The sequence below is a fragment of the Hyperoodon ampullatus genome (genome assembly GCF_949752795.1).
Source record: "Hyperoodon ampullatus genome assembly, chromosome: 4".
In the NCBI taxonomy this organism is placed as follows: domain Eukaryota; kingdom Metazoa; phylum Chordata; class Mammalia; order Artiodactyla; family Ziphiidae; genus Hyperoodon; species Hyperoodon ampullatus.
In genome coordinates this window covers 6,147,419-6,170,413 of record NC_136917.1, presented here as the reverse complement: position 1 = coordinate 6,170,413, position 22,995 = coordinate 6,147,419, and the positions used below count along the sequence as shown (strand labels likewise).

General features: G+C 34.8%; 1 protein-coding gene across 2 annotated transcripts in view; it reads left to right on the top strand.

Annotated features, from left to right (window-relative positions):
* GABRB2 (gamma-aminobutyric acid type A receptor subunit beta2) overlaps nucleotides 1–22,995 on the top strand; it is a gene marked incomplete at both ends in the record, with an annotated part of 285,391 nt that overhangs the window by 227,081 nt on the left and 35,315 nt on the right. Inside the window, 4 exons of one of the 2 annotated variants that reach the window (XM_079702367.1) lie at nucleotides 3,813–3,950; nucleotides 5,572–5,724; nucleotides 9,394–9,638; nucleotides 14,090–14,203. In XM_079702367.1, the coding sequence (XP_079558493.1) occupies nucleotides 3,813–3,950; nucleotides 5,572–5,724; nucleotides 9,394–9,638; nucleotides 14,090–14,203 (650 nt within the window). The remainder of the gene's footprint in view (nucleotides 1–3,812; nucleotides 3,951–5,571; nucleotides 5,725–9,393; nucleotides 9,639–14,089; nucleotides 14,204–22,995) is intronic. The other variant, XM_079702368.1, reaches the window with a different exon arrangement.

Genomic DNA, 22,995 nt, shown 5'->3' with positions numbered 1-22,995 from the left:
TCTTCTGCCCATTTTTGGATTGGGTTATTTGTTTTTTTGTTATTGAGCTGCATGAGCTGCTTGTAAATTTTGGAGATTAATCCTTTGTCAGTTGCTTTATTTGCAATTATTTTCTCCCATTCTGAGGGTTGTCTTTTCATCCTGGTTATGGTTTCCTTTGCTGTGCAAAAGCTTTGAAGTTTCATTAGGTCCCATTTGTTTATTTTTGTTTTTATTTCCATTTCTCTAGGATGTGGGTCAGAAAGGATCTTGCTGTTATTTATGACATAGAGTGTTCTGCCTATGTTTTCCTCTAAGAGTTTTATAGTGTCTAGCCTTACATTTAGATCTTTAATCCATTTTGAGTTTATTTTTGTGTGTGGCATTTAGGAGTGTTCTAATTTCATTCTTTTACATGTAGCTGTCCAGTTTTCCCAGCACCACTTATTGAAGAGACTGTCCTTTCTCCATTGTATATTCTTGCCTCCTGTGTCAAAGATAAGGTGATATGTGTGGGGGGTTTATCTCTGGGCTCTCTATCCTGTTCCGTTGATCTATCTTTCTGTTTTTGTGCCAGTACCATACTGTCTTGATGACTGTAGCTTTGTAGTATAGTCTGTAGTCTGGGAGCCCAATTCCTCTAGCTCCATTTTTCTTTCTCAAGATTGCTTTGGCTATTCAGGGTCTTTTGTGTCTCCATACAAATTTTAAGATTTTTTTTTTTGTAGTTCTGTAAAAAATGCCATTGGTAATTTGATAGGGATTGCATTGAATCTGTAGATTGCTTTGGGTAGTAGAGTCATTTTCACAATGTTGATTCTTGAAGTCCAAGTACATAGTATATCTCTCCATCTATTTGTATCATCATTAATTTCTTTCATCAGTGTTTTATAGTTTTCTGCATACAGGTCTTTTGTCTCCTTAGGTAAGTTTATTCCTAGGTGGTTTATTGTTTTTGTTGCAATGGTAAATAATTCTTATTTAAAAAGAAAGTATTAGCTAACCTTTTTGAGCACTATCTACCAGTTACTTTTCTAAAGTATTTTACAGGGAACAACTTATTTTTCTTGCATAACTGCTCTGTGAAGTAGCTATTACTATTATTATCCTAATTTTCAGATGACAAAATGGAGGACAGAGAGTTTAGGTAACTTGCCCAACTAATACATAAGGAAAAATATATAATGAAGGATTTTTGGATTATTCTCAAGGGTTATGTTATCATTGGGTGAATTTTTTTGAATTCACTCAGAAGATATTTATTTAATGCCAACTATGTGCCAGGTACTGTGCTAGGAGCAAGAGACAGAGATATTAACATGATGAATACCTTCACATTGCCAAGCATCTGGATAAACAACCATTGTCCAAATCCACATGTATATTAAATAATTGTTGTATTAATTCAATAATTTATCCCAAGTACCTATTCTCTGCCAGGTATTGTCTAGCAAGCACTGTGTTAAATATCTGGCTTTTTGACAAAAGTCTGTATTTTATTATAATGTTTCTACCTATTAAACACCCATTAGGCATCTCCTCTACAGCTGCATTGAAATGCCATTGATATTCCCATGCTTCTGCCTACAGAGAGCTTCTGTTACAAGATTTGTAGTGATGAACCAAAGAAGTTAAATACTGAGGAAAGGAAGCTGGAGGACCAGAAACACACTCTTCACTAGTTTATACTTAGTCCTCTATTAGCAGTAGTGAGTTGACTTTTCCCTCGTTCTCTTCTTCCAAAGATGGCTGCATTCTAGAAAACTATTGCCTCCTTGTTTCATAAATACCTTTTTTTGTTTATATACAGATTGAATTTTACAATACATTTCTAAATATCTAGCTTGATTCTAGGAGTAAGTTTACCCTCTTTTGTTATTTTAAACTGCTTTATGAAAGGTGAGGTTGTCATTGACTCTAAACAATTTCATAACTGAGAGATGTGTACAGATAACCAGTGACAAATGGGACTCAATTTGAGTTGAAGTTCTGGACTATGAGAGTTCCCATGGCCACATTAAGAAAGTTGCCATCTTAGAAAAAGAGCAGTTATACTTTGGGACAGACACCTGAGTTCTTAGGTTTAGGTAGCGAATAGTAATGGAGTAGATTAATAAGGAGTGAGAGCTCTTATCTGAGAATGAGCTTGCTGTGTCATTCACTTAATACCTGGGGTTTCCTTTAAAACCAAGAGTAATTTACTTTTAAATCTAGTTTTACATGAAGAAAGACATTCTCTAACAAAACAAAGGCTCTAAATGAGATCATGCTAATAAAAATGTTGGTGGTATATAATCTATTTAAACTCCACCATCTTTATTATAATTTATGATGTTTGCAAGTAAATAACTCTTTTGAAAATCATTAGCTATTATCCAAAAGCCTATTGTTAGGAAACTGCAAGTTCAAGTTCTCAAAAACTCTTCCAAAAAACTCTATATCTATTATCAGATAAAGATGGCTACTCTTTTGAATAAAGAAGACTTCAGATTTCTAGAAAAGTTATGACAATGCCTGAGCTATGCTATGGTTGATATAGATTCTCAAATTGAGGGTATTGTAGTTCCTTGAAAAATAATTTGCTTCCACTTTTTTGGAGATTTGACTTTCTCTCTTTGGAAGAAATGTTGTTTTTGGAAATCACAAGAGCTAAGAATCAAAAAAATTGATGTTCAAATCCTCAGTGTTATGCTAACTAGTTACATGTCAAAAGACAGAAACTTAAGCAGTTTTCTCATCTGTTTTATTGCTTTTGAAATTGGGGGAGACTCTCTGTGCTGCCTGCCTCCTAGTCTCGTAAAGATTCAGCTGTGTGCAAATGTTCTTTGAAGAGATAAATGTGATATACAAATATAACGAATGCTTTTGGGGGGATTTGTGCGGGCTGAGTGAGTTTGTCAAATACTGGTATTCTCTGGATTTCATTGCTTGTTTCCCTGTACAGCATTGTTTGCAATATAATATGTGTTTATTCACTGCAGTTATATGTGTGCTTACTAATTAGAATACATGTGTTTGTCCCACTCTACCCCATGGATTGAAAGGATCATTATAACAGAGGTCATGTTTTTATTGTGCAGAGTCCTATCCCCAGCAAGTGCACTGACAAGCATAGTAGGTGCTCATAAGTAATTGTTGGATGAATGGAGCCAGACCCCCTAAATGCACTGTGCATTTGCGGTGTACACTCTACATTTGTACTTACTCCTTAAAACTGCTGGAAATTATGTTGTTTTGAATTTTTAGGGCATTTTTTGGGGGGTTAGATATGCTGCAAAATCAAATTTGGAGATCATGTCTATGAATGTTAAAAAATTAATGACTCGCTTCTTCATAATCACTTCTCTTCCAACTTGAAATCCAAATATTTTGTTATTCAGATATTTTGTATTGGCAGGGGGAGGGTTTAGTACCATTTAATGCTGTATTGATAACTTAAATGATTTTTCTCTTCTTTTGTCTTCTCTTAGAGTACAATCCAGGGTTATGTGATAATGTGATGCTGTTTGAGAGAATGAGATTCATAATCAGATAAACCTAGGTTCAAGTCCCAATGATACCACTTCCTAGTTACAAGACTTAATATAAGCTGTTAATTTCTCTAAGCCTTTGTTGCCTCATGTGAGCCTAATTATACTTCCCCAATGGGATTATTGTGAGGATTAAAGATAGTAATATACTTAAGGTGCTTGGCGTGATACCTAACACATAATAACCTTTAGCTGTAGCTATTATCGTTTATACAGTTCATTTCCTAAACAGTTATTTTTTTCTATTTTGTTTGTCTTTTGTTTTGTGTATCTGTATATGTGTTTGTGTGTTTCCTTTTACAGATGGATATACAACTGATGACATTGAGTTTTACTGGCGTGGGGATGATAACGCAGTAACAGGAGTAACCAAGATTGAACTTCCACAGTTCTCTATTGTAGATTATAAACTTATCACCAAGAAGGTTGTTTTTTCCACAGGTTTGTATCAGGGCAAATAGTTAAGAGAAAAGGGGCTTTATTATATTTTGCCCAAAGGGTTCACTTATATCAGGATCAGGTCCCAGGGAAGGATGGGGACTCTGGAAGACTTAGATCTGCTGAAAATGCTCAGTTCCCCAGCAAGCCCATTTGGAACCCATCCATTTACTTTCAAGAAGGCACCCCCAGCATAGCAAATGTCTCTCACGTACTATCATAATTCTTTGAAACATGCTGAGGACAGGCAGGTCATAGTTCACTCAAGTCTGACCACAGTGAAATTCTCTAAACACAGTAGGGTGGAAGGACTTCACATTTTTCTCAAAGGGTAGGACATTCTTTACGTAGCCTTACCTACTGTTTTGGAGCTAAAATCTTTTCCAGATGTTGAGATTATCCAGATACCTTTACCATTCTTATTCTTCCAGTATTGAGGTCAGACTTGTTTTCATCAGCACAGATTTTTTAACAAAAAAGCCCAGGAATGCAGTAATTTGCTCCATACTCATTAAAAGAAAAATAATAAGTCCACAGGAATATCCCTCTTTATATTTTTCTTATTGAAATGAATTCCCCAAGCACAGAAATAGCTAATACAGTAACTGTAGATTTTGAATTGTCTGCTAAGGACTCAGGTACTTCCTGTCCCTGAAAACTACTTCAAGCAAGAATACAAAATAGCCTCCAGCTTTGCAAAAAAAACAACAGAAACTTTTCCTAGGTTTGAGTTTCTTTGAACCCCTGAGACACTATGGAAATGAGTTTCTACTTAAAATATTTTTACTTTAATATTAATATACTTGCTTCAGTCCAAGAGGGCTAGACAAGGCTTTCAGTTAGTAAGAATATCCCCCCTGCACACACACACACACACACACACACACACACACTATTTATCAATGTGACTCTTTTAGGTTATAAGACGGTATTCTGTTACATATCTCATTTAAAATGTAATTCCCCAGGTCCCCACCATCAAAAGACCCAGCTTCAAGAATCTGATCCTTAATTATATCTCCCACAAACATTGCTCAGGAAAAGTGACTCTCCACCTTTCGGTGGGTCAGGAATCCTTTTAAAACTTTGATGGAAGCAATGAAATTAGAAAAAATACTGCATACACATGAAAACCTTCACAAAATTTCAGGGATTTGCTGCACTAACTGCAGCCTCGCCACTGATCCTCGCCTTAAAATGCATCCTGGGGCTTGTGAAGAGATTTCTTTCCCTATAATCAGAGTTTGCAGCCTTATTCTTATATACAAAAATATACAGGATGGACTTGCTGAGAAACAATTAAAGGGGGAACAAAGGGACTGTGTCAAATTGTCTTGTCATCACAGTTGCAGAGAATGAGAACCTTTGATTCAGTGTAGAAGGCTGAGGAGGGAAGAGCTGGAATTCTTTCAATTACTGATGAGTGTGGAATACATTTAACACTGAGTAAGTCCTGCTAATTAAAAGCCCTGTTTTCTCAGACCACTTTTGCAGAAGAATGTGCCCTTCACCAGGAGCTAAAATTGAGTTTAGGAAAGATATACAAACTGTTTATGGGCCTTTAAAGAAAAGTATCCTATAAATACAGATTGATAACGATGACGTTTTAAAATTGTCTTTCTAGGCTCCTATCCCAGGTTGTCCCTCAGCTTTAAGCTTAAGAGAAACATTGGTTACTTTATCCTGCAAACATACATGCCATCTATCTTGATCACTATCCTCTCCTGGGTCTCCTTCTGGATTAATTACGATGCTTCAGCTGCAAGAGTGGCATTAGGTAGGCATCAATCTGACTGCTTGTGGAGTGTGCCTGTGTGTGTGTGTGAGTGCGCATTCACTTTCCTTACCCTCGAATTTGCGATGCGTGACGAGACCGGACTGCACACATTATAAGAATTTGGCTATGAGACGTTGGGTGATCTGATTCAGCGTTAAATTAGTTAAACACAAATTAAAACTCTTTCATGTCAAAATTAGTTAACTATGTAGCTGTCGGTAATGAAATTAGTCCCATCAGCTTTATATTTTTATTGAAGCATAGTTCATGTAATATTGCTAGATAATTGTTCAGTTTTTATCTGTGTTTCCTTACCTGGGAAGAGCTCTCTTCCATCTTTTTTTTATTTTTTTATTTTATTCTGAACAAGAAACAAAGAAATGAAATGTGCAACTAATCAATGAGCAGAAAGAATTCTGAAGTCTTAACTAAGATTTTGGGATAGCATGGCAGAGGGCAGGAGACAACAAAGTAAGAATATTGGGAAATCATCCATGGCATCACTTATCTTATGCATGCTGTTTTTCCATCATAACACCAGAGGAGGAGAATAAATTGTATTTCATGAACATTTTTATGTTGCTAACTCCAGATATAGTAAATTTATGACCTTTTATACAATCTTTATTTTTCTGAATTCTGACTAATCCCTTTAAATTTTGAGTTAAGTGCTTCACCAGTATATCTCAATTAAATCATTGATTCCTTAGCAAAGTCATTATTCATACAACAAAATTTTTTTGAACACCTACTATGTGTCAAACATACTGGACACTGGAGATAAAGCCAGTGTCCTTCTGGAAGTTATGTTCTAGCAATAAAAGGTAAAAAATAAATTTATTTTGCATTTAACATCAGAATTATATAATATGGTAAACCTGTAGAGTGGAAATAAACAAGGTAAGGGGGTGGGTATACTAGGGGTACAGTTTAGAATAATCAGGGTAGACTTCATTGATTGCCAATGGATAAAGACTTGAAGAAGATCGAGTCACATAAATGTCTGGATGAGAATATTCCAGCTTGATGAAAAGGCCCTCAGGTAGAAACATGCCAAGAAAGTGAGCAAGGTGGCCTGTAAGGCAGATGCAGGGTGAGTTCAGGAGTAGAGATAATGTCAGGGAGAGGGGACTAAAAGATGATGAAATGGTCCAGGGGCCATAATAAAAGTTTTGCTTTTATTCTGAGTGCAATTAGAGCAACACTGAGCAAAGAAGTGACATGATTTCAGATACAAAGGGATAACTTTGGCTGCTGTGTTGAGATTAGATTGTGGTGGTTCAGGGATGGAAGGAGAATTAATTACCTCCTGGACTGAGTCAAGTCCCCTGTGATATATTCTCTTAAAATACTGTAGACCAACCTTGGAGACCAACCACAGTTATAATTTATATTTATTTGGTTTGTGATGTTATTTTTCCTCATGGTACTGAAGATACCTTGGAGGAAGGTCCATATCTAATTTTGCTTCCATTATATTTGTAGTGTCTCACACAGTGAATGGTGTCCAGTAAATAGCTGCTGAATAAAATAATGAATGGAATTTGTAAATATCCTGTTATTCCAAAATGAAAATCTGTTATCAATTTGATGCCTATTACAGGAATAATACATGTTATTTACTTTTTGAAAGAAATTTGTCAAATGTCTTTTATGTGAGCAGTTGATTACTAGGTCGGAAACACCTTAACATGAGATTTAGATAAATAGTAAAGTCAGTGTTGTCAGTTTTATAATATACATGTAATATTCATGTCATACAAGATAAGCTCTAGATGAAATAATGAAGAGAAAAGTAAAATTGGAAAATGTGTCAAAATGACTAATATAGAAAAGATGTGAGAATTATAAAATACCTAGATCTAAAGTATAACCATAGTTATTTTGGCCATGCTCAGAATTGGATGCTCAAATTTATTTTTTCTGTATCTGTTTCATGAGCATATAGAAAAGCAAGGCAAAAATTATGATCTTATTAGAGAGGAAAAATTAAATCAGAAAACATATGTTCCTAAAAAAATAGAATTGAAAATTAAGTTTTGGTCTGTGTTGTTGGGTAGTGTTTAAGGACACAGGTTTCTGAGTCAGAGAGACCCCAGTTCAAATTTTGACTCTGCAACGTCCCATCTGTGTGATCTTGACCTCGGAGCTCTGTTTTCACATCACTCTTTTCCTACAAAGCTGGACCTTATCAAACTCAGGACTCTGGACTCCCAGTGCTTTTACCCAGCATATCTCTGTCTATCCCTTCAATTACAGCTTTGGGGAAACTACTCCCCACTGTCGGAGATGTTCCCTCAGCTGGACTAATAGTAATAACCTGCCATAGTGTGGCATTTCCCATAGAGTCTTGTAATACTTCTATATTATTTATCTGTGCATTATGTGCCTCCATTCCCAACCCAGAAACACGAAGGCTAGACAGCTGCTTCTCTGTTACTCGCCACCTCTAGTTTCCATATTTTTTGCAATCATTGTTCATGTCATCTGTTTAATGCATTCTTTGATTTCAGTACTTTTACAGTGATTTTAATTTATTTCCCCTTCGTCACTTACTTATTCTGAAAAACTCTCAGCTGGTATTCTGCTTCCTGTCTTGCATGCTTACCCTCATGATCGTCCTGAACACAGTTTGTCCCTGATACCTCCCTACTGGAAGCTGGTCAGTGGCCTCACATTGCCTTCAATTTTAAGTTCAAGTTCTGCATTAGGCTCTGTATATGTAACTTTCCATTATGCAGCCCTTAATCTCCACTTTCCTCATCATTCTTCCCATCATATCCTATAATGTATCCACACTGAGTTTCTTGAGATTCTTTTGATGGGCTGTGTACTTTCACCCCAACAAAGCACCCCTTTAAAAAAACTCTCTCGGGCTTCCATGGTGGCACAGTGGTTAAGAATCCGCCTGCCAATGCAGGGGACATGGATTCGAGCCCTGGTCCGGGAAGATCCCACAAGCCCGTGCACCACAATTACTGAGCCTGCTCTAGAGCCCGCGAGGCACAACTACTGAAGCCCGTGAGCCTAGAGCCCGTGCTCCGCAACAAGAGAAGCCACCACAATGAGAAGCCTGCACACGGCAACAGAGAAGCACCTGCTCTCCACAACTAGAGAAAGGCCGTGCATAGCAACAAAGACCAAACACAGCAAAAAATAATAAATAAATAAATTTATTTTAAAAATAAATAAATAAACTCTCTCCACCACCAATGCCCTTAGGTCTACTATCACTTTTGACCTCCAGGTTTTGTTTGCCTGGGTAACTCCCACTCATTCTTCAGGACTCAGCTCCAAAGTCTGTATTTCTTGATCTCTTCCCTGCCACATCATGGGTTAAACTAGGATCTTCTCCATATTCTCAACTTTCACCTTATACACATGTCTATCATAGCATTTAATTCACATCTCTATTCCCCCACTAGATACATAACTATAAATATAAAAATGTAATTAAAGGAAATGCCCCCCAAATGATTAATGTTTACTATAAATTAATGATTTATGCATATCGCCAGGGCCTATCACAGGGCTGCTATATAATAAGTGCCTGGTATATATTTTGCTCTATCTATAAACAAGTAAAAGAATACAGTTAACCTTTCCAGCTATGATGAAAGCAGAAAGGAAATACAAACATTATTACTCTAACTCTCTCATTTTTCACAGGAATTACAACTGTGCTAACAATGACCACTATCAATACCCACCTCCGGGAAACTCTCCCTAAAATCCCTTACGTGAAGGCCATTGACATGTACCTGATGGGGTGCTTTGTCTTTGTTTTCATGGCCCTTCTGGAATATGCTTTGGTCAACTACATCTTTTTTGGGAGGGGACCTCAACGCCAAAAGAAAGCAGCTGAAAAGGCTGCCAGTGCCAACAATGAGAAGATGCGTCTGGATGTCAACAAGGTAAGTTCAAAGGGCAAGCCCTCCTTGCTTCTTAAACTCATAGAAGAATGCCTGCAATATAGGTTCATGGCCATGTTAACAAATGAGAAAACCAAAGGCCAGGGAAGAGATAATTAGTGATGGAGGCACAATTAGGGCCCAAATTTATGGTACAACATTTAGATGCCCTTTACCTTAACACTAGGGTGGCCCAAACCATAATCATCTGAGAACCACCTTTGTGACTTTTTCCATACATGAGTATATTATGTACTATTATTTACTTTATGTTTATTTAAATTTACTCACTTTATTTAAATTTATTTTAAAAAAGGAAATTTCATATCACTTAAATCAGTATTACTTGCTGGAAGATAATCTTAAGTAGAAATAAAAATGAAACTATGTTATTAAGTTTAGGTTATACTAGATAAAGGCTCTAGGCCTGAGCTCTGCATTCTCATTGATTTAAAAAGGAAATAAGCATGTACAGACATGTGCTAAAGACCCACCAGCAACAAAATGAGACTTTGTTCTTGAAGTCATTAGATGGATAGAAAAAGAAGTGGAAGGGAAAAAAAGAATAACTTTCTTTTTAAGTGACAGATAATTACTTAATGCCTTGCACATGTACTACTTATAATCCTTGAAGCATTTGAGTACATGAGGCTACCATGTTGCTTAAGTAAGGCATAGCCAAAGAAAAATTCCTACACAGTTGTAAATCCAATTTATTCTTGAAGGCAATGGTTCTCAACTTTGGGTGCTCAATTAAATGACTAGGAAGGCATTCAAAAATACTGAAGCCTGGGTTTCATCCCCAAAAATTCTGATTTGATTGTCCTGGGGTATGCGTGGCCATCATAATTTTTTTTTTGATTCTCCAAATATTATTCTTATTTGCATTCAAAATTTATAATCTCAATTTTGAGGCTTTCGACAATAGTTCCAATAGATCTAGCCATCTTTACTCCCAAAATGTGACTTCACCTGGCTTCCTGTTATATAACTTTCTGCACTGAACAGAATATTTACATATGCATTTTCCCATAGTGCAAATTTAGGCGCTTCAAAATAGACAAAAAAAACAAGGACTTATTTTAATATCTGCCATAAATAGCGTTTATAAAGTAGTGCATAGTGTTGGATTTGGTAAATAGTTAATAGTGATGGAACTAAGAAAATAGTGATACTTTTAAGCTATCTGGGATTGTTAACCATCCAATAATTATTGAATTTACATTTTAATATTTCTAACTTCAATTTAATTCCAAGGGTAGCACACCATGAATAATCTCTGCCATTGAGTTTTATTTGGAGCAAACCCAAAGAAAGCTTCTGACTCACTGATATTTTTCCATATATCCATAGGTCTGATATTCGATTTTGGACTATTCTCTAATCAAAGGCACTCCTTTCCCAGGAGATGATATTCATAATGATGCAAATTTTAAGTATGGCCCTTATAAACCAATGAACCACAGGGTCTAGGAAGTTGTCAATCTCTTTCAGTACTCCAGGTTTCACTTATTGGAATCTGTTAATAGATTCCAAGGTAGCATTATGACTCTCTCGGGCTGTCAAATAGAGAATGCTTTTTAAACCCATTTTACAATTTTCCTGATAGAGTACCTTTAGTAAAGAAAATGAATAAATAAAACGATCTCCTAGGACAGCAGTTTGAAATGGGTCTCAATAAATTGCCTAAAGCAAAGCTAGCTTAACATCTGATCTCTCTTCACTTTCATCTACCCTATTTTTTCATACCAATTTGCATTTACATAATAAATTTAAGTACCAGAGAGTGGCAGTTTTGTAGCAGACTGAACCTGGAGAGCTTCAGGTAGTTTTAAACTCAATATACTGAGATGGAGGTAGGGAATGGTTCACTGGGCAGGTACCCCATAGTGATGCAAAACCCATCCTCTTGGCTGAAGTTGGATCTACAATTCAGAGCATAGAATGAGAGAACTAAAAAGATACGAGAATTCTTCTAGTACAGTGGTTCTCAAATCACAGGCCATTTTGCCACCACGCGCCCCCCGCCCCCGTCAGAGGATCATTGACAATGTCTGTAGATGTTTTGGATTATCAAAACCAGGAGGAGGGGATTGCCACTGGTATCTAGTGGGTAGAGGCCAGCCGTGCTGCTAAACATCCTACAGTGCATTGGACAGCCTCCCCATAACAATTATCCAGCCTGAAACGTCAGTACTGCTGAGGTTAAAAAACTCTCCGCTAGTCCAATCCTCCGATTTCAAACTTGAGAAAAATATAAGATACCTGTCCTATTCTTAGAACTCTTTAGCATAAGTGGAGTCTCTTCTTTCTTTGATCAGTGTGCAATAACATCATGGTATCAGGAGTTATCCTTTAGCACAGTAGTTCTGAACAGATATTTTAGAGTCAGTCAGTTTTGATATTTACCCTCCATTTAGTAGTTGTGTGATAATAGGGGGGAAAAAAGCCTCTCTGACCCTTTAGTTTCCTCATCTGTAAAATGGAGTTAATTCCTCTCATAAGTTATAAAGTTACGATAAAGTGTAGAAGATAGCATAGTCCCCAGTATATGATAAGCACTAGGTAAGTGATAAATATTCACAAAATATTATAAACGATAAATATTATTACTTTTCAAAATAAAATTTACAGTCTCCAGACCTATTGGCAATACTTGCTTGTGCGTTCTACCTGCTCTAGTATGTAGGATGCAGTCCTATCCCTAAAAAAGTATTACCTACAGAGGAATGTTTCACTTTGGAAGTTTTAAAGTCAAAGCAACGAAATCATTTTTCAACAGGTATTAGCTGTAAAATCGATAGCAAGCCAACTACAAACTTTATCAATTATTTCTTAGGCCAGAATACTTACAGCCATGTTGATTAGATTTTTTAAAGGCAGCCATCTAACATTCCAGGCTCCCTTTTTTTTTTTTTTTTTAACATAGCATGAAGGGTTAGAGGAGACCCACAGAGGGCTCTGATTGCACAATGCTTTCTTTTGTGTCGGCATCATGAATAATGTCACTCTATTTCTTATCAAGAATGTTCCTTCTTTTTAACTGTAATTCTACAGTTTTTTTTTTTTTTTTTTTTTTTAAAGATCAGGCACATATAATCAACTAAGTATTGTTGGATGCTCCGGAGCAATCAGTCACTAGGAGAGGGATTGACTCTTTCTGGTTCCATTGATGGTTTCCTAGAGACAGAAGCAGCATGTCATATGGTCTAAAGTGATTTTTAACCTGTTCTCTGTCCTGAGGGCAAAGGGGATGAAAATGGGAAGCCCAGCCAGGTGGGAGCCCACTGTCGCTCAAAGGCATGCTTCCACATTTTTCTAATCTCTTCCCTGTATGAAGTTTCCTGTAAGTTCTTATTTTAACAAGAGTTATCTGCAGCTCTTAAAACAATTCTTAGTCTGGCCTTTAACTGATGGAAAAACTAAGGCTCTGAAGGAAAGTGAACTATCCAAGGTTGCATAGCAAAGTTAACAAGATTTCTGAGATGATCTAGGTTTTCTAGTCGTTATCCAGTGTGCATTCCTCTGTGCAAGCAAGTGAAAAAATAATATAAAATTTAAAAGCTGATTCCAGATTAGTCTATATATTCAGTTCACATCACCTAAAACCACCCGTCTGTCTACACACGAGTCCATAGCTGACAAGCCTTGTTACTTTCACAGTTATCTCCATGCAACAAATTAAATTGTTAACTACTAAGATTTTTAAAAATAAACCTCAAACCAGTAAGAGTTCTACTGAATATTTTTCTTCAGCGTTTTCAGGAGTAGCTAAAAAACTACAGTCTCTTTTTCTAGTGTTAGGAAAGCTCTCCTATCATACCTTGCATTCTTCTATTTTGTGTGTGTGTGTGTGTGTGTGTGTGTGTGTGTGTGTTTCCTTATAGGATTTTCTCTTGATCAATTTCCCCACTTTTCTTGTTCATGCCTTCAAGTTTTCAGCTCTCGCTTTTTTTTCTTTTAAGCTTTATGTTGTTTTCTTCTTTATTTTTCTGCCAATAACTAGGTGTACATATATTTGAGACTTTAGTTACTTCTGTCTTTTCACCACCTTGATTCTTGCATATCTGAAATGCCTCCAATATCCTTACTGTATTGAGAGACCCACAACCACCAGTTTTCCCAATAAAGCTGCACCGAAAAGATCTACTAGGGGGGCATCCTTTATTCTGCATTCATGGGTGTTGGAGTCTCTGTGTTGTCTTTATCCATTACACCTAAATTTTTGGTTATGCAGAGCACTAAGATCTTTGAAATTTATTTATTTATAGTGCTTGAAACTAGATTTTGTAAGTGATACATTAAAAAGTACTATTTAGAAGTTCTAGTCTCTGTTAGCATCGGTCTTTCTAGAGACCAGTAGCATTTATCTATAGCCAATTTACTTTAACCACCAATTCTAATCTAGTGGCATCAGTCGACTTAATTAGCACATTCTCTACTTTGTCTTCCAGATTTTTTATAAAGATATTAAACAAAATGGGACCCAATATCGATCCTTGTGGGACCCAACTGGAAACCTCTCCCCAACTAGACGGACTACCAATTACGATTTCTCTCTGTATACGGTTAGATAGCCAGTTTTTAATCCATTTATTTGTATTTCTGTTGGAGCCAATTTGTTTAGATGTTCCCTTTAAATTAATGTATGGCGTTTTTGCAGATAACCTATGGACTTGTATCCTGAGACATGGGGATACGTTAAATGTTTTCATGAGACCCTAATGGGGTTTTCCTGGGTTTGTTTTTTTTTTAATGTAGTTATGATGAACCTAAGCTTTAGTATTCCACTCATACATTATTGTTGTGCTAAAGAAAGAAACCAAGTGGATCGTATTTTGAGACTTCTTTTCATTTGTATTGAGAATATCATTATATACTCTGGCATTTCTTAGTTTTCTTGTTGTGTTTCTTTTGGTTGGTAGAATAGATGGAGAATTATACAGTCCTTCCATAGGTTGGCTCAGAATTCAGGAACCTATATTTTTCTGCCCTAGATCATTCATTTGTGTCTGAGAATGTTATGTTTGCATCAAGTCCTTGTTCCTTTATTGTTATTTATATTTTAGAAATAAGTATCATCTCAGCAGGCCCAGTGTTGTTATAATGATAGATAAGAGGCAATAATTGAGATTGTTTCTTGACAATGCTCTTGACTTAAATGAACTCCAAAGAAAGCCCACTGGGGGCTAAAACTTAGAGTTTAGTTTCTGAATCCTCATGTGTTTACATTTCTTAATTGGCAAATTGTCATTCACATTGCCCGCCAAACTGGAGGAGGAGGAAGACGAGGATGGTGATCGTCACCATTCCACATTATCATCTACTGCCTACCTCTCATTTGTTTTCGTTCTATTTCTTGGTGAGGCAGTGAATGATACTGAATGCTGTGAATCTTTCCTATGAGGACTTGATGCCAGAGAAGCTGTCATTATTATATCTTGAAGTGTCATGTTCTTCCTTAGTTTTGTGGCTCTGACCCCAAATTCCTTGATTCCTCATTGTTATTACCTTTGGGGTAGGAAACAGTTATGGTTAACCTCTTAAATTGCTAGTTTGTTTTACTATTTTAAGTTGTTCTTTTAACTTCATTACTTGTTGTGTTATACATAGCATGAGTCTGATAAATGATATTAGGTAGATTCCAGGGGAAGAGATGTTTGAAATTTTGTTACTCACTATTTTAGTCCCAATCCCCTACTATGTCTGTTCTCTCAGGCTATCTCATTTGTGATGTTGCTGCTGTTCTTGTTTTTAACTGAAGCCACTATTGTTGAAATGGAAGTAGACTGATTTGATTGGGCAGTATTCTGGGTAGAATGCTAATCATTTAGAAGAAAACATATCTGACAGTTGGAGTTCGGGTTTATGATGAAAATGGTTGAAAAATAATGTATTTTCCAAAATCAATATCAGAGTATACTGCATGATTGGTCTATGACTGGGTAAAAGTTACATGAAAATTCAGGAAAATCCTCAGATTATGAGAATATTTGAAAGAAAATTTGCCTCTGTTGTTCTTGTCAGCTGATGGATTGAAAGTTAATGATACTCTCCGATGCCATGATTTGGACCTTCATTTGTCAAGAAATCTTTCTCTCTATTTCATAAAACATTATGTTAAAGAGAATGATTTACACTGAAATATGAATCTTAATGTCATCTGCATTTATACTTTTCTTTGTTGGGTGTGTCTTTACTCCGTCTTTTTAATTCTCTTTTAAGTTCATATTTAGAGTATGAAATAAGGGCCAATATTCAAAAGTTTGAATGATGAGCTGTTAAATCTGTAACCTGCAAAAGCATTGAAATGTATTTGACAATCCTCAGAGGCAATAGAATGCACTGGGATGATGGTAGCTGTTAAAATCAGACTGAACTGGGTTCACCTTCAGGCATGGTCTTCTATGAGCTGTGTAACATTACACATGTTTAACTTTTCCATCCTTCAAGTTCCTCAGCTGAAAACTGAAACAATAAAATTTTGCTTCATGGAGCTACTGAGAGGATTAAATGAGATAATTTGTTAAGGGCCTTATACAGTACCAGACATAGAGCACTCCATAAACTGTTGCTATTATTCTGGAGATGGTAGCAGTGTGTATCTTTCTCAATTTTTCTTTTTTTATCTCTATTACTGTTTTATGATTGTAAAACTAATTTATGGTCAGTCTTTTAAAAAAAATGTGCAAAGGCAATGAAAACCACCTGTACTCCACACCCAGATATAATCACTGTTAGCATTGTCCTTTTCTCACAATTAATGACATACTTTTATACAAATAATTATTCTCTACTATTGTGTGTATGCTATTTTCTACTTACCTTTTTTGTGTCTTTAAGCATCAGCATAAGTATACATCATTTCTAATAACTACAAAATATTTTATTGAATGTATGTACCATAATCTATATAACAAGCACCTATTGTTAGACATTTACATTGTTTCTAAGTGGTTTTTTATTATAAACAACTAAAATAAGTATCCCATTGCTGACATGTTTACACACCATTGATTCCTAATATATTTCTTAAAGTGAAATTTCTGAGTCAAAAAGTATATGCTTTAAAATGGTGATACATATTGCCAAATTGTTCCCTAGAAAAGTTCTACTATAGTTTACATACCTACTATGAGAGTGTGGCAGTACACACACACACACACACACACACACACACACACACACACACACATATATCACCCAGCCCTTAAAATGATGAAGAAACAGAAAACTGATGTCTAACTGCTTTCTGTTGTGAAAAGTGTTAGAGAAATGGAGATATAAGAATCCAAAAACCCAGGTGCAGTTTTTCTCTTCTCTGTCCAAAAGCTGTAAAGGATAAAATGGCAATGGAAAAGCAAAACAAAAACAACACCCAACTAAAACTGAAGCTCTGCAGAGAGACAGAAATGCATAAGGAGGGCCAATGTTAGTACAATCAAAATCCAGAAGAATCTACTCAAGCTATATTTGAGCAAATAGGAAAACCCTATAGAAAGGTCTACCTATAAATGAATCATCTAAACAAAGAATCAGCATGGCAACTGTGCAGGAAAACTACTAAATGACATTCTGTCTCTCCCTTGCTCTCTTTCTCTCTCTCTCTCTCTCTCTCTCTCTCTCTCTCTCTCTCTCACTCATTCGTAGGGAGAGAGAGAGGAACTCAGCATGCAAAAGACAGATAATGACCCTTTAATGGAAAAAATATTTCAGGATATATTAAAAACTTTCATTAAAAAAGTGTTTTTCTTGCAGAAATTGAAAGAGAATATGAAACAAAAGATCAAGGATGAACAATTTTCGTAGACACTAATAACTGAATCTAAAATAGTAAGAAAGAAAATCAATATGGCAAAAAATCAAGGCAGTAACACAAAGTTCAGGCTGTAGAAAATCATGGCAAATACAGAAAAAAAGAGATGTACCATTAAAAACCACTTAGAGAAAACACAATATACAGGATAGGTACAGCAGAGCAAACATGCAGAGCCATGGTGTTCGTGAAGTATAGAATGGAACAAAAAGCAAATCGAAAAAAATATTTAAATCTGACATCAATAGCTAATTATAATAATGATAATGATAAATACTTCTTGAATGCCATGTATATGCTTAAACACTCTACATATATTATGTCATGACATTAGTCATTATTACCCTGTGTTGTAGCAGTTATAATTTTATAAATGATGAACAGAGACCCAGAACGTCTAATTAATTATCTTAAGGTTTAACAGCTAAAAAAATGCTTAAACAGAAAATATGACTAGAGGATACACTCTAACTACTATGCTGTACATTGTGTGTTTATACATACCTGTAATGAAATTAATCAGTAAACCAAAAGGATATACTGGGTTCCAAGATAAAAATTATATAATACCATTGCCACCTTATTATATTCTTCTAAAATTTTTAAACTTCCAGTCAGAAAAAGTGACCAACAGGTAAGGAAAAAAAAAATCTCAAACTACTCCACAGCAATATTAAATGTTATAAGACAATGGAAAAATATTACAGGGTTCTGAGGGGGAAAAATATAACCTAAGAATATTATTGATATTATTTTAAGGCAAAAGAAAGACAATCTATCCTCAATATGCAAAATCTAAGGGAACATAGCATCCATGCGTCCTTATTCAAAGAAAAATATTATAGCTTAGTAAAAAGAAAAATCTAGCCCCCAATAAAAGATAGTCAAAGTAAGGAACTTTAGAACAGAAAAAGTCAGTATATGCTAGCATGTAGAACTAAAACTATACAACTCCAGAAATTAAAGTTGTAGAATAAGAGATAATTGAAATATTTTAAAATATTAGATACTGAAGATATATAAAAATAAATCAGGATGGTATTGTTGATGAGGGAGAAGTATGTGTTTTCTAATTCACAGCAAGGACTCAATATTTACCTTTTATTCTTGAATTTATGAATCAAGAATTTGAAGATAAAGGATATGTTTAAAATTAACATAGATAACTTCTATAAAACAGTGTTTCTACTATGGACTTCCTTAAGGTCATTTGGGATGCTTGCTTAAAAAGTAGGTCCCACCTGAGACATAAATGAAAATCTTTAGCGGGAAAGATCAGCTTTCTCAGATCTTTATGGTATTACACTAAAGCATGAAAATCTGAGTCATTATGGTAGAAGAAGAATCAAGAACTGACAATTCATCTTATAAAAACCTCAGAGAATAAGGTGGAAATAAACTAAAGAGAGATGCAGAGCAGGATTATTTACAATAGCCAAGATATGAAATCAACCTAAGTGCCCATCAATAGGCAAATAGATAAAAAGATGTAGTGTATATATACAGTGGAATGTTACTCCTCCATAAAAAATGAAATATTGCCATTTGTGACAATACGGATGGACCTAGAATGCATTATGCTAAGTAAAATAAGTCAGGGAAAGACAAATACTGTATGATCTCACTTGTGGAATCCACAAAACTAAACAAAACAATATGAAAACAGACCCATAGATACAGAGAATAAACAGCTGTTTGTCAAAGGGAGAGGGGTGCCCATACCCCATGGGCAGTACAGATGAAGAGTATTAAGAGGTACAAACTTTCAGTTATATAATAAATAGTTATGGGGGTATAGACAGCATAAGGGATATGGTCAATGATATTGTAATAACCTTGTAGGAGGACAGATGGTTACTTGACTTACTGTGGTGATTATTTCATAATGCATACAAATGTCAAATCATTATGTAGTGTACCTGAAGCTAACAAAATATTGTATGTCAACTATATTTCAGTAAAAAAAAGATGCAGATAATGTAGGTAAAGTTAGACATCAGAATAAGGATAAGGACAACTTAAAAGCAAATGTAGAGCAGGAATTAAGATAATAGACTTAAGACCAAGGTTGTCTTAACTGTTATAACTAGAACATATATCAACGTCACATATCAAAAGAATAAGATTCTCAAATTAAATCAAGAACTAAACCCAATAAAATGCTATTTATTAGAAATACTTCTAAAGTAAAAGTATGGGAAAAATATTCTAAGTAAAGTCACAGACAAAAACGAGGTAAATACAAATCCAAAGAAAACAGAAGATTGAATATTATTACTCTATAAGGATGAATTGAAGTTAAAAAATATTAAGACTGAGAAATATAATTACAATGTAAAACAAAGATAATCGTTGGTTAATAATTCATACATAATTTATAAAACTAAAATTGAAATAGCATCTAAATGAACTTAAATGATTGGAAATAAAGAGAGAAAATGAAAGAAACATTACCTAAGCAGTATATTTAATAAAGTTTATTAGTGGTATAAACTCATTTTTATACAACCATGTATCAAAGGTACAATAAAAATTAATTTGAAGAACATTTAGAAAATAATGGCAGCTTAAAATACTACATAATTAATCCTAAGGGATGTGGTTAAAATAGTTAACAGTCAGAAAGTTGTAGTTTCAAATACATCTCTAGCAAGTAATTTTAAAAGGTGAATGTAATATTCAATTCAAGAAGTTAAAAAAAAGAGCAAATCAAACACCTAAAAGTAGAAGGAAGTAATTAGACAAATTGTAAATTAACAAATTAGAAAATTAAAACAAAATAATTTACAAGTATGTCAGTTATTTTTTTAAAATTTAAGGACAATAGGCAAATAATTGACCAAGGAAAAGCTTACTAAAGAAGCAAAGAGGGAGCCAATGTGGTAAACCACAACAGAAATTTTTAAAACATGACAATTACATAGAAAGGTGCAAATAAAAGAAAATTATGCAAATATGTTAGAAAATGTGGTAAAATACATGACATCCTTAGAAATTCTAAATTAGCAAAACTGACCCTGGGAGAAAGAGAAAACAAAAACAGATTAATTACCAAAGATAAAACTAAGATAACTGACAGAAAATTTTAACTCCCACTGCAAAGGGTCAGCTGGCCTAGAAAGTTTCAGCAATAAGTCCTGTCAAATTTTAAAAAGCAAGTACTGGGACTTCCCTGATGGCTCAGTGTTTAGGAATCCACCTGCCAATGCAGGGGACACAGGTTCGATCCCTGGTCTGGGAAGATCCCACATGCCATGGAGCAATTAAGCCCGTGCACCACAACTACTAAGCCTGTGCTCTAGAGTCTGCAAGCCACAACTACTGAGCTCTCGTGCCACAGCTACTGAAGCTTGCACACCTAGAGCCTGTGCTCCACAACAAGAGAAGCCACTGCAATGAGAAGCCTGCTCACTACAATGAAACATAGCCCCCGCTCGCTGCAACTAGAAAAAGCCTGTGCACAACAACGAAGACCCAACGCAGCCAAAAAAATAAATAAATAAAATGAATAAATTTATTTTTAAAAAAAAGCAAATACCTCCATTGGTATTTAAACTCTAGCAGATCATAGCAGAAAGAAAGAGGAACTTCCAAATGATTTGGAAAGTAGTATAACATAAATAAGGTGCCACAACCATATCTAAAAAAACACAAAGGTACGTAAAGGACACTATGGATCCACTTCACTAATGAATATCAGTGGGGGAAAAAATAATCCTTAAATTAACTTATCACTTTGAATCCACAGAATACTCAAAGCAAACTACAACATAACCACATAGTATCATTTCAAGATAAAAATATAGTACTATTTACCATATTAATAAGTTGAAAAGGTGAAAAGTTTTTCATCCTTTTAATAGATACCAAAAGGTTTTCAAAGGTATCTATTGAATTCAGTATTCATTTTTAGTTATAAATTTAAAATCCCTTAGGAAATTGGGAAGCAATGGCTATTTCCCTGCTGTGGTTTCTCTATTTATCTATGTAACCAGAGGCTTTATCTCTTACCTTGACAATAAAGACAGGAACAAGAAATGGATGCTCACCATCACCACTATTATTTAACTTTTTCAAAATTGTTAGCCAGTGAAATTATATGAGAGAAAAAAAGAAATGTTAGAAAAGGAGGAAATAATAATTGCACCCTTAGCAAAAAAAATTACTTTATTCAAGCAAAATCTAAGAGAATTAACTTGGAGGAAGCAAGCTTTAGAAATCATATCAGAAGTATGGGAAATTTTCATAGCTTTTCTATGTAAAGAGTATATAAACAATAATGAAAAATATAATGGAAAGGAGGAATAGAGCCCTTTTACCAATAATGTTTTGAATGAAAGCAATCTTTGTTTAAAAAAAAAAACCTTATTTTTAAAAAAAGATAACATTTTAAAGGAATTGGTTATTTCTAAACTATTCTATGAGTTTAGTGTAATCTCAATGGGCCTCATTTTGGAGTTTCTTTTTTAGTGGTTTGTTTTAGAAATTTGAAACAGTATTCTAAAGTTTCTTTGAAAGGAAAAAATTCTAGGAAAAATCAGGAAAATGTAAAATAGAAAGAAATGAATAACTCTACAAGGAGTTTAAATAAATTACAAAACCACAGTGATTAATGTAGTGTAGGACTACATCAGCACTCTCTAAATAAAGCGAGTAGAAGCTGACTCACAAATATAATAAAATTAAGTTCTTAATAAAAGTATCATTTCATATCTTGGGAACATGTGAATTATCTCATAAATAGGAATGACAACTGGATGACCATTTGGGTATATTTAAATATAGTACCATATAACTAACACACCCCTTCCTCTGGATTAAATTCTATATACATCAAAGATGTAATTTTCTTTTTAAAATCATATAGTTCTACAATGTTTACCAAACATTCTGGCCTAAAAGTCATTAGTCCCATAGCCTACTTTCTACTAAACCTACTATCATTTATTTCCATTACAAGCAATTGCTTGCTAAGTTAAAATTTACACACATTTGCAATACATATCATACCTTGTGGTTAAAAACCATTTTCTTTAACAAGTTTCCCTTTGAAAAACAATGAAAAATATTGATAAAGAGAAATATGATAAAACAATTTCCTGGATTAGGAAAAACTAAAAGTACTTTAGGTCCAACTCCTATCCTACAAATAACTCATCTAAAAAGACATACTTCTTATATCGAATAAATTGGGATATAAATTAAATAGTAAGATCTAAAGTAAGTAGTACATAACCAACCACGCAGGTCCATTAGATGATAATAATATTGTGCCTCAGTGTAGTATTTGTACTTTTTCAATGTGCTTCCTGTGATACCTTATTTAATTATCTCAAAAATCACCAGAAACATAGAGGGTAGATATAATCCCCATTTTATACATGAGAAAATGTAACAGACACCTGGTGAGTCATCATCAGTGAAAAAATTCCCGGGACCAAAGCCCCTTAAGTGTTCCTGCCATGTTCTTTACTACTGCATGATGAATTTCTCTGTGAGTTCCTTCTCATTCAGTGAACCTGGTCATCTCCTGTCCTGCAAGGA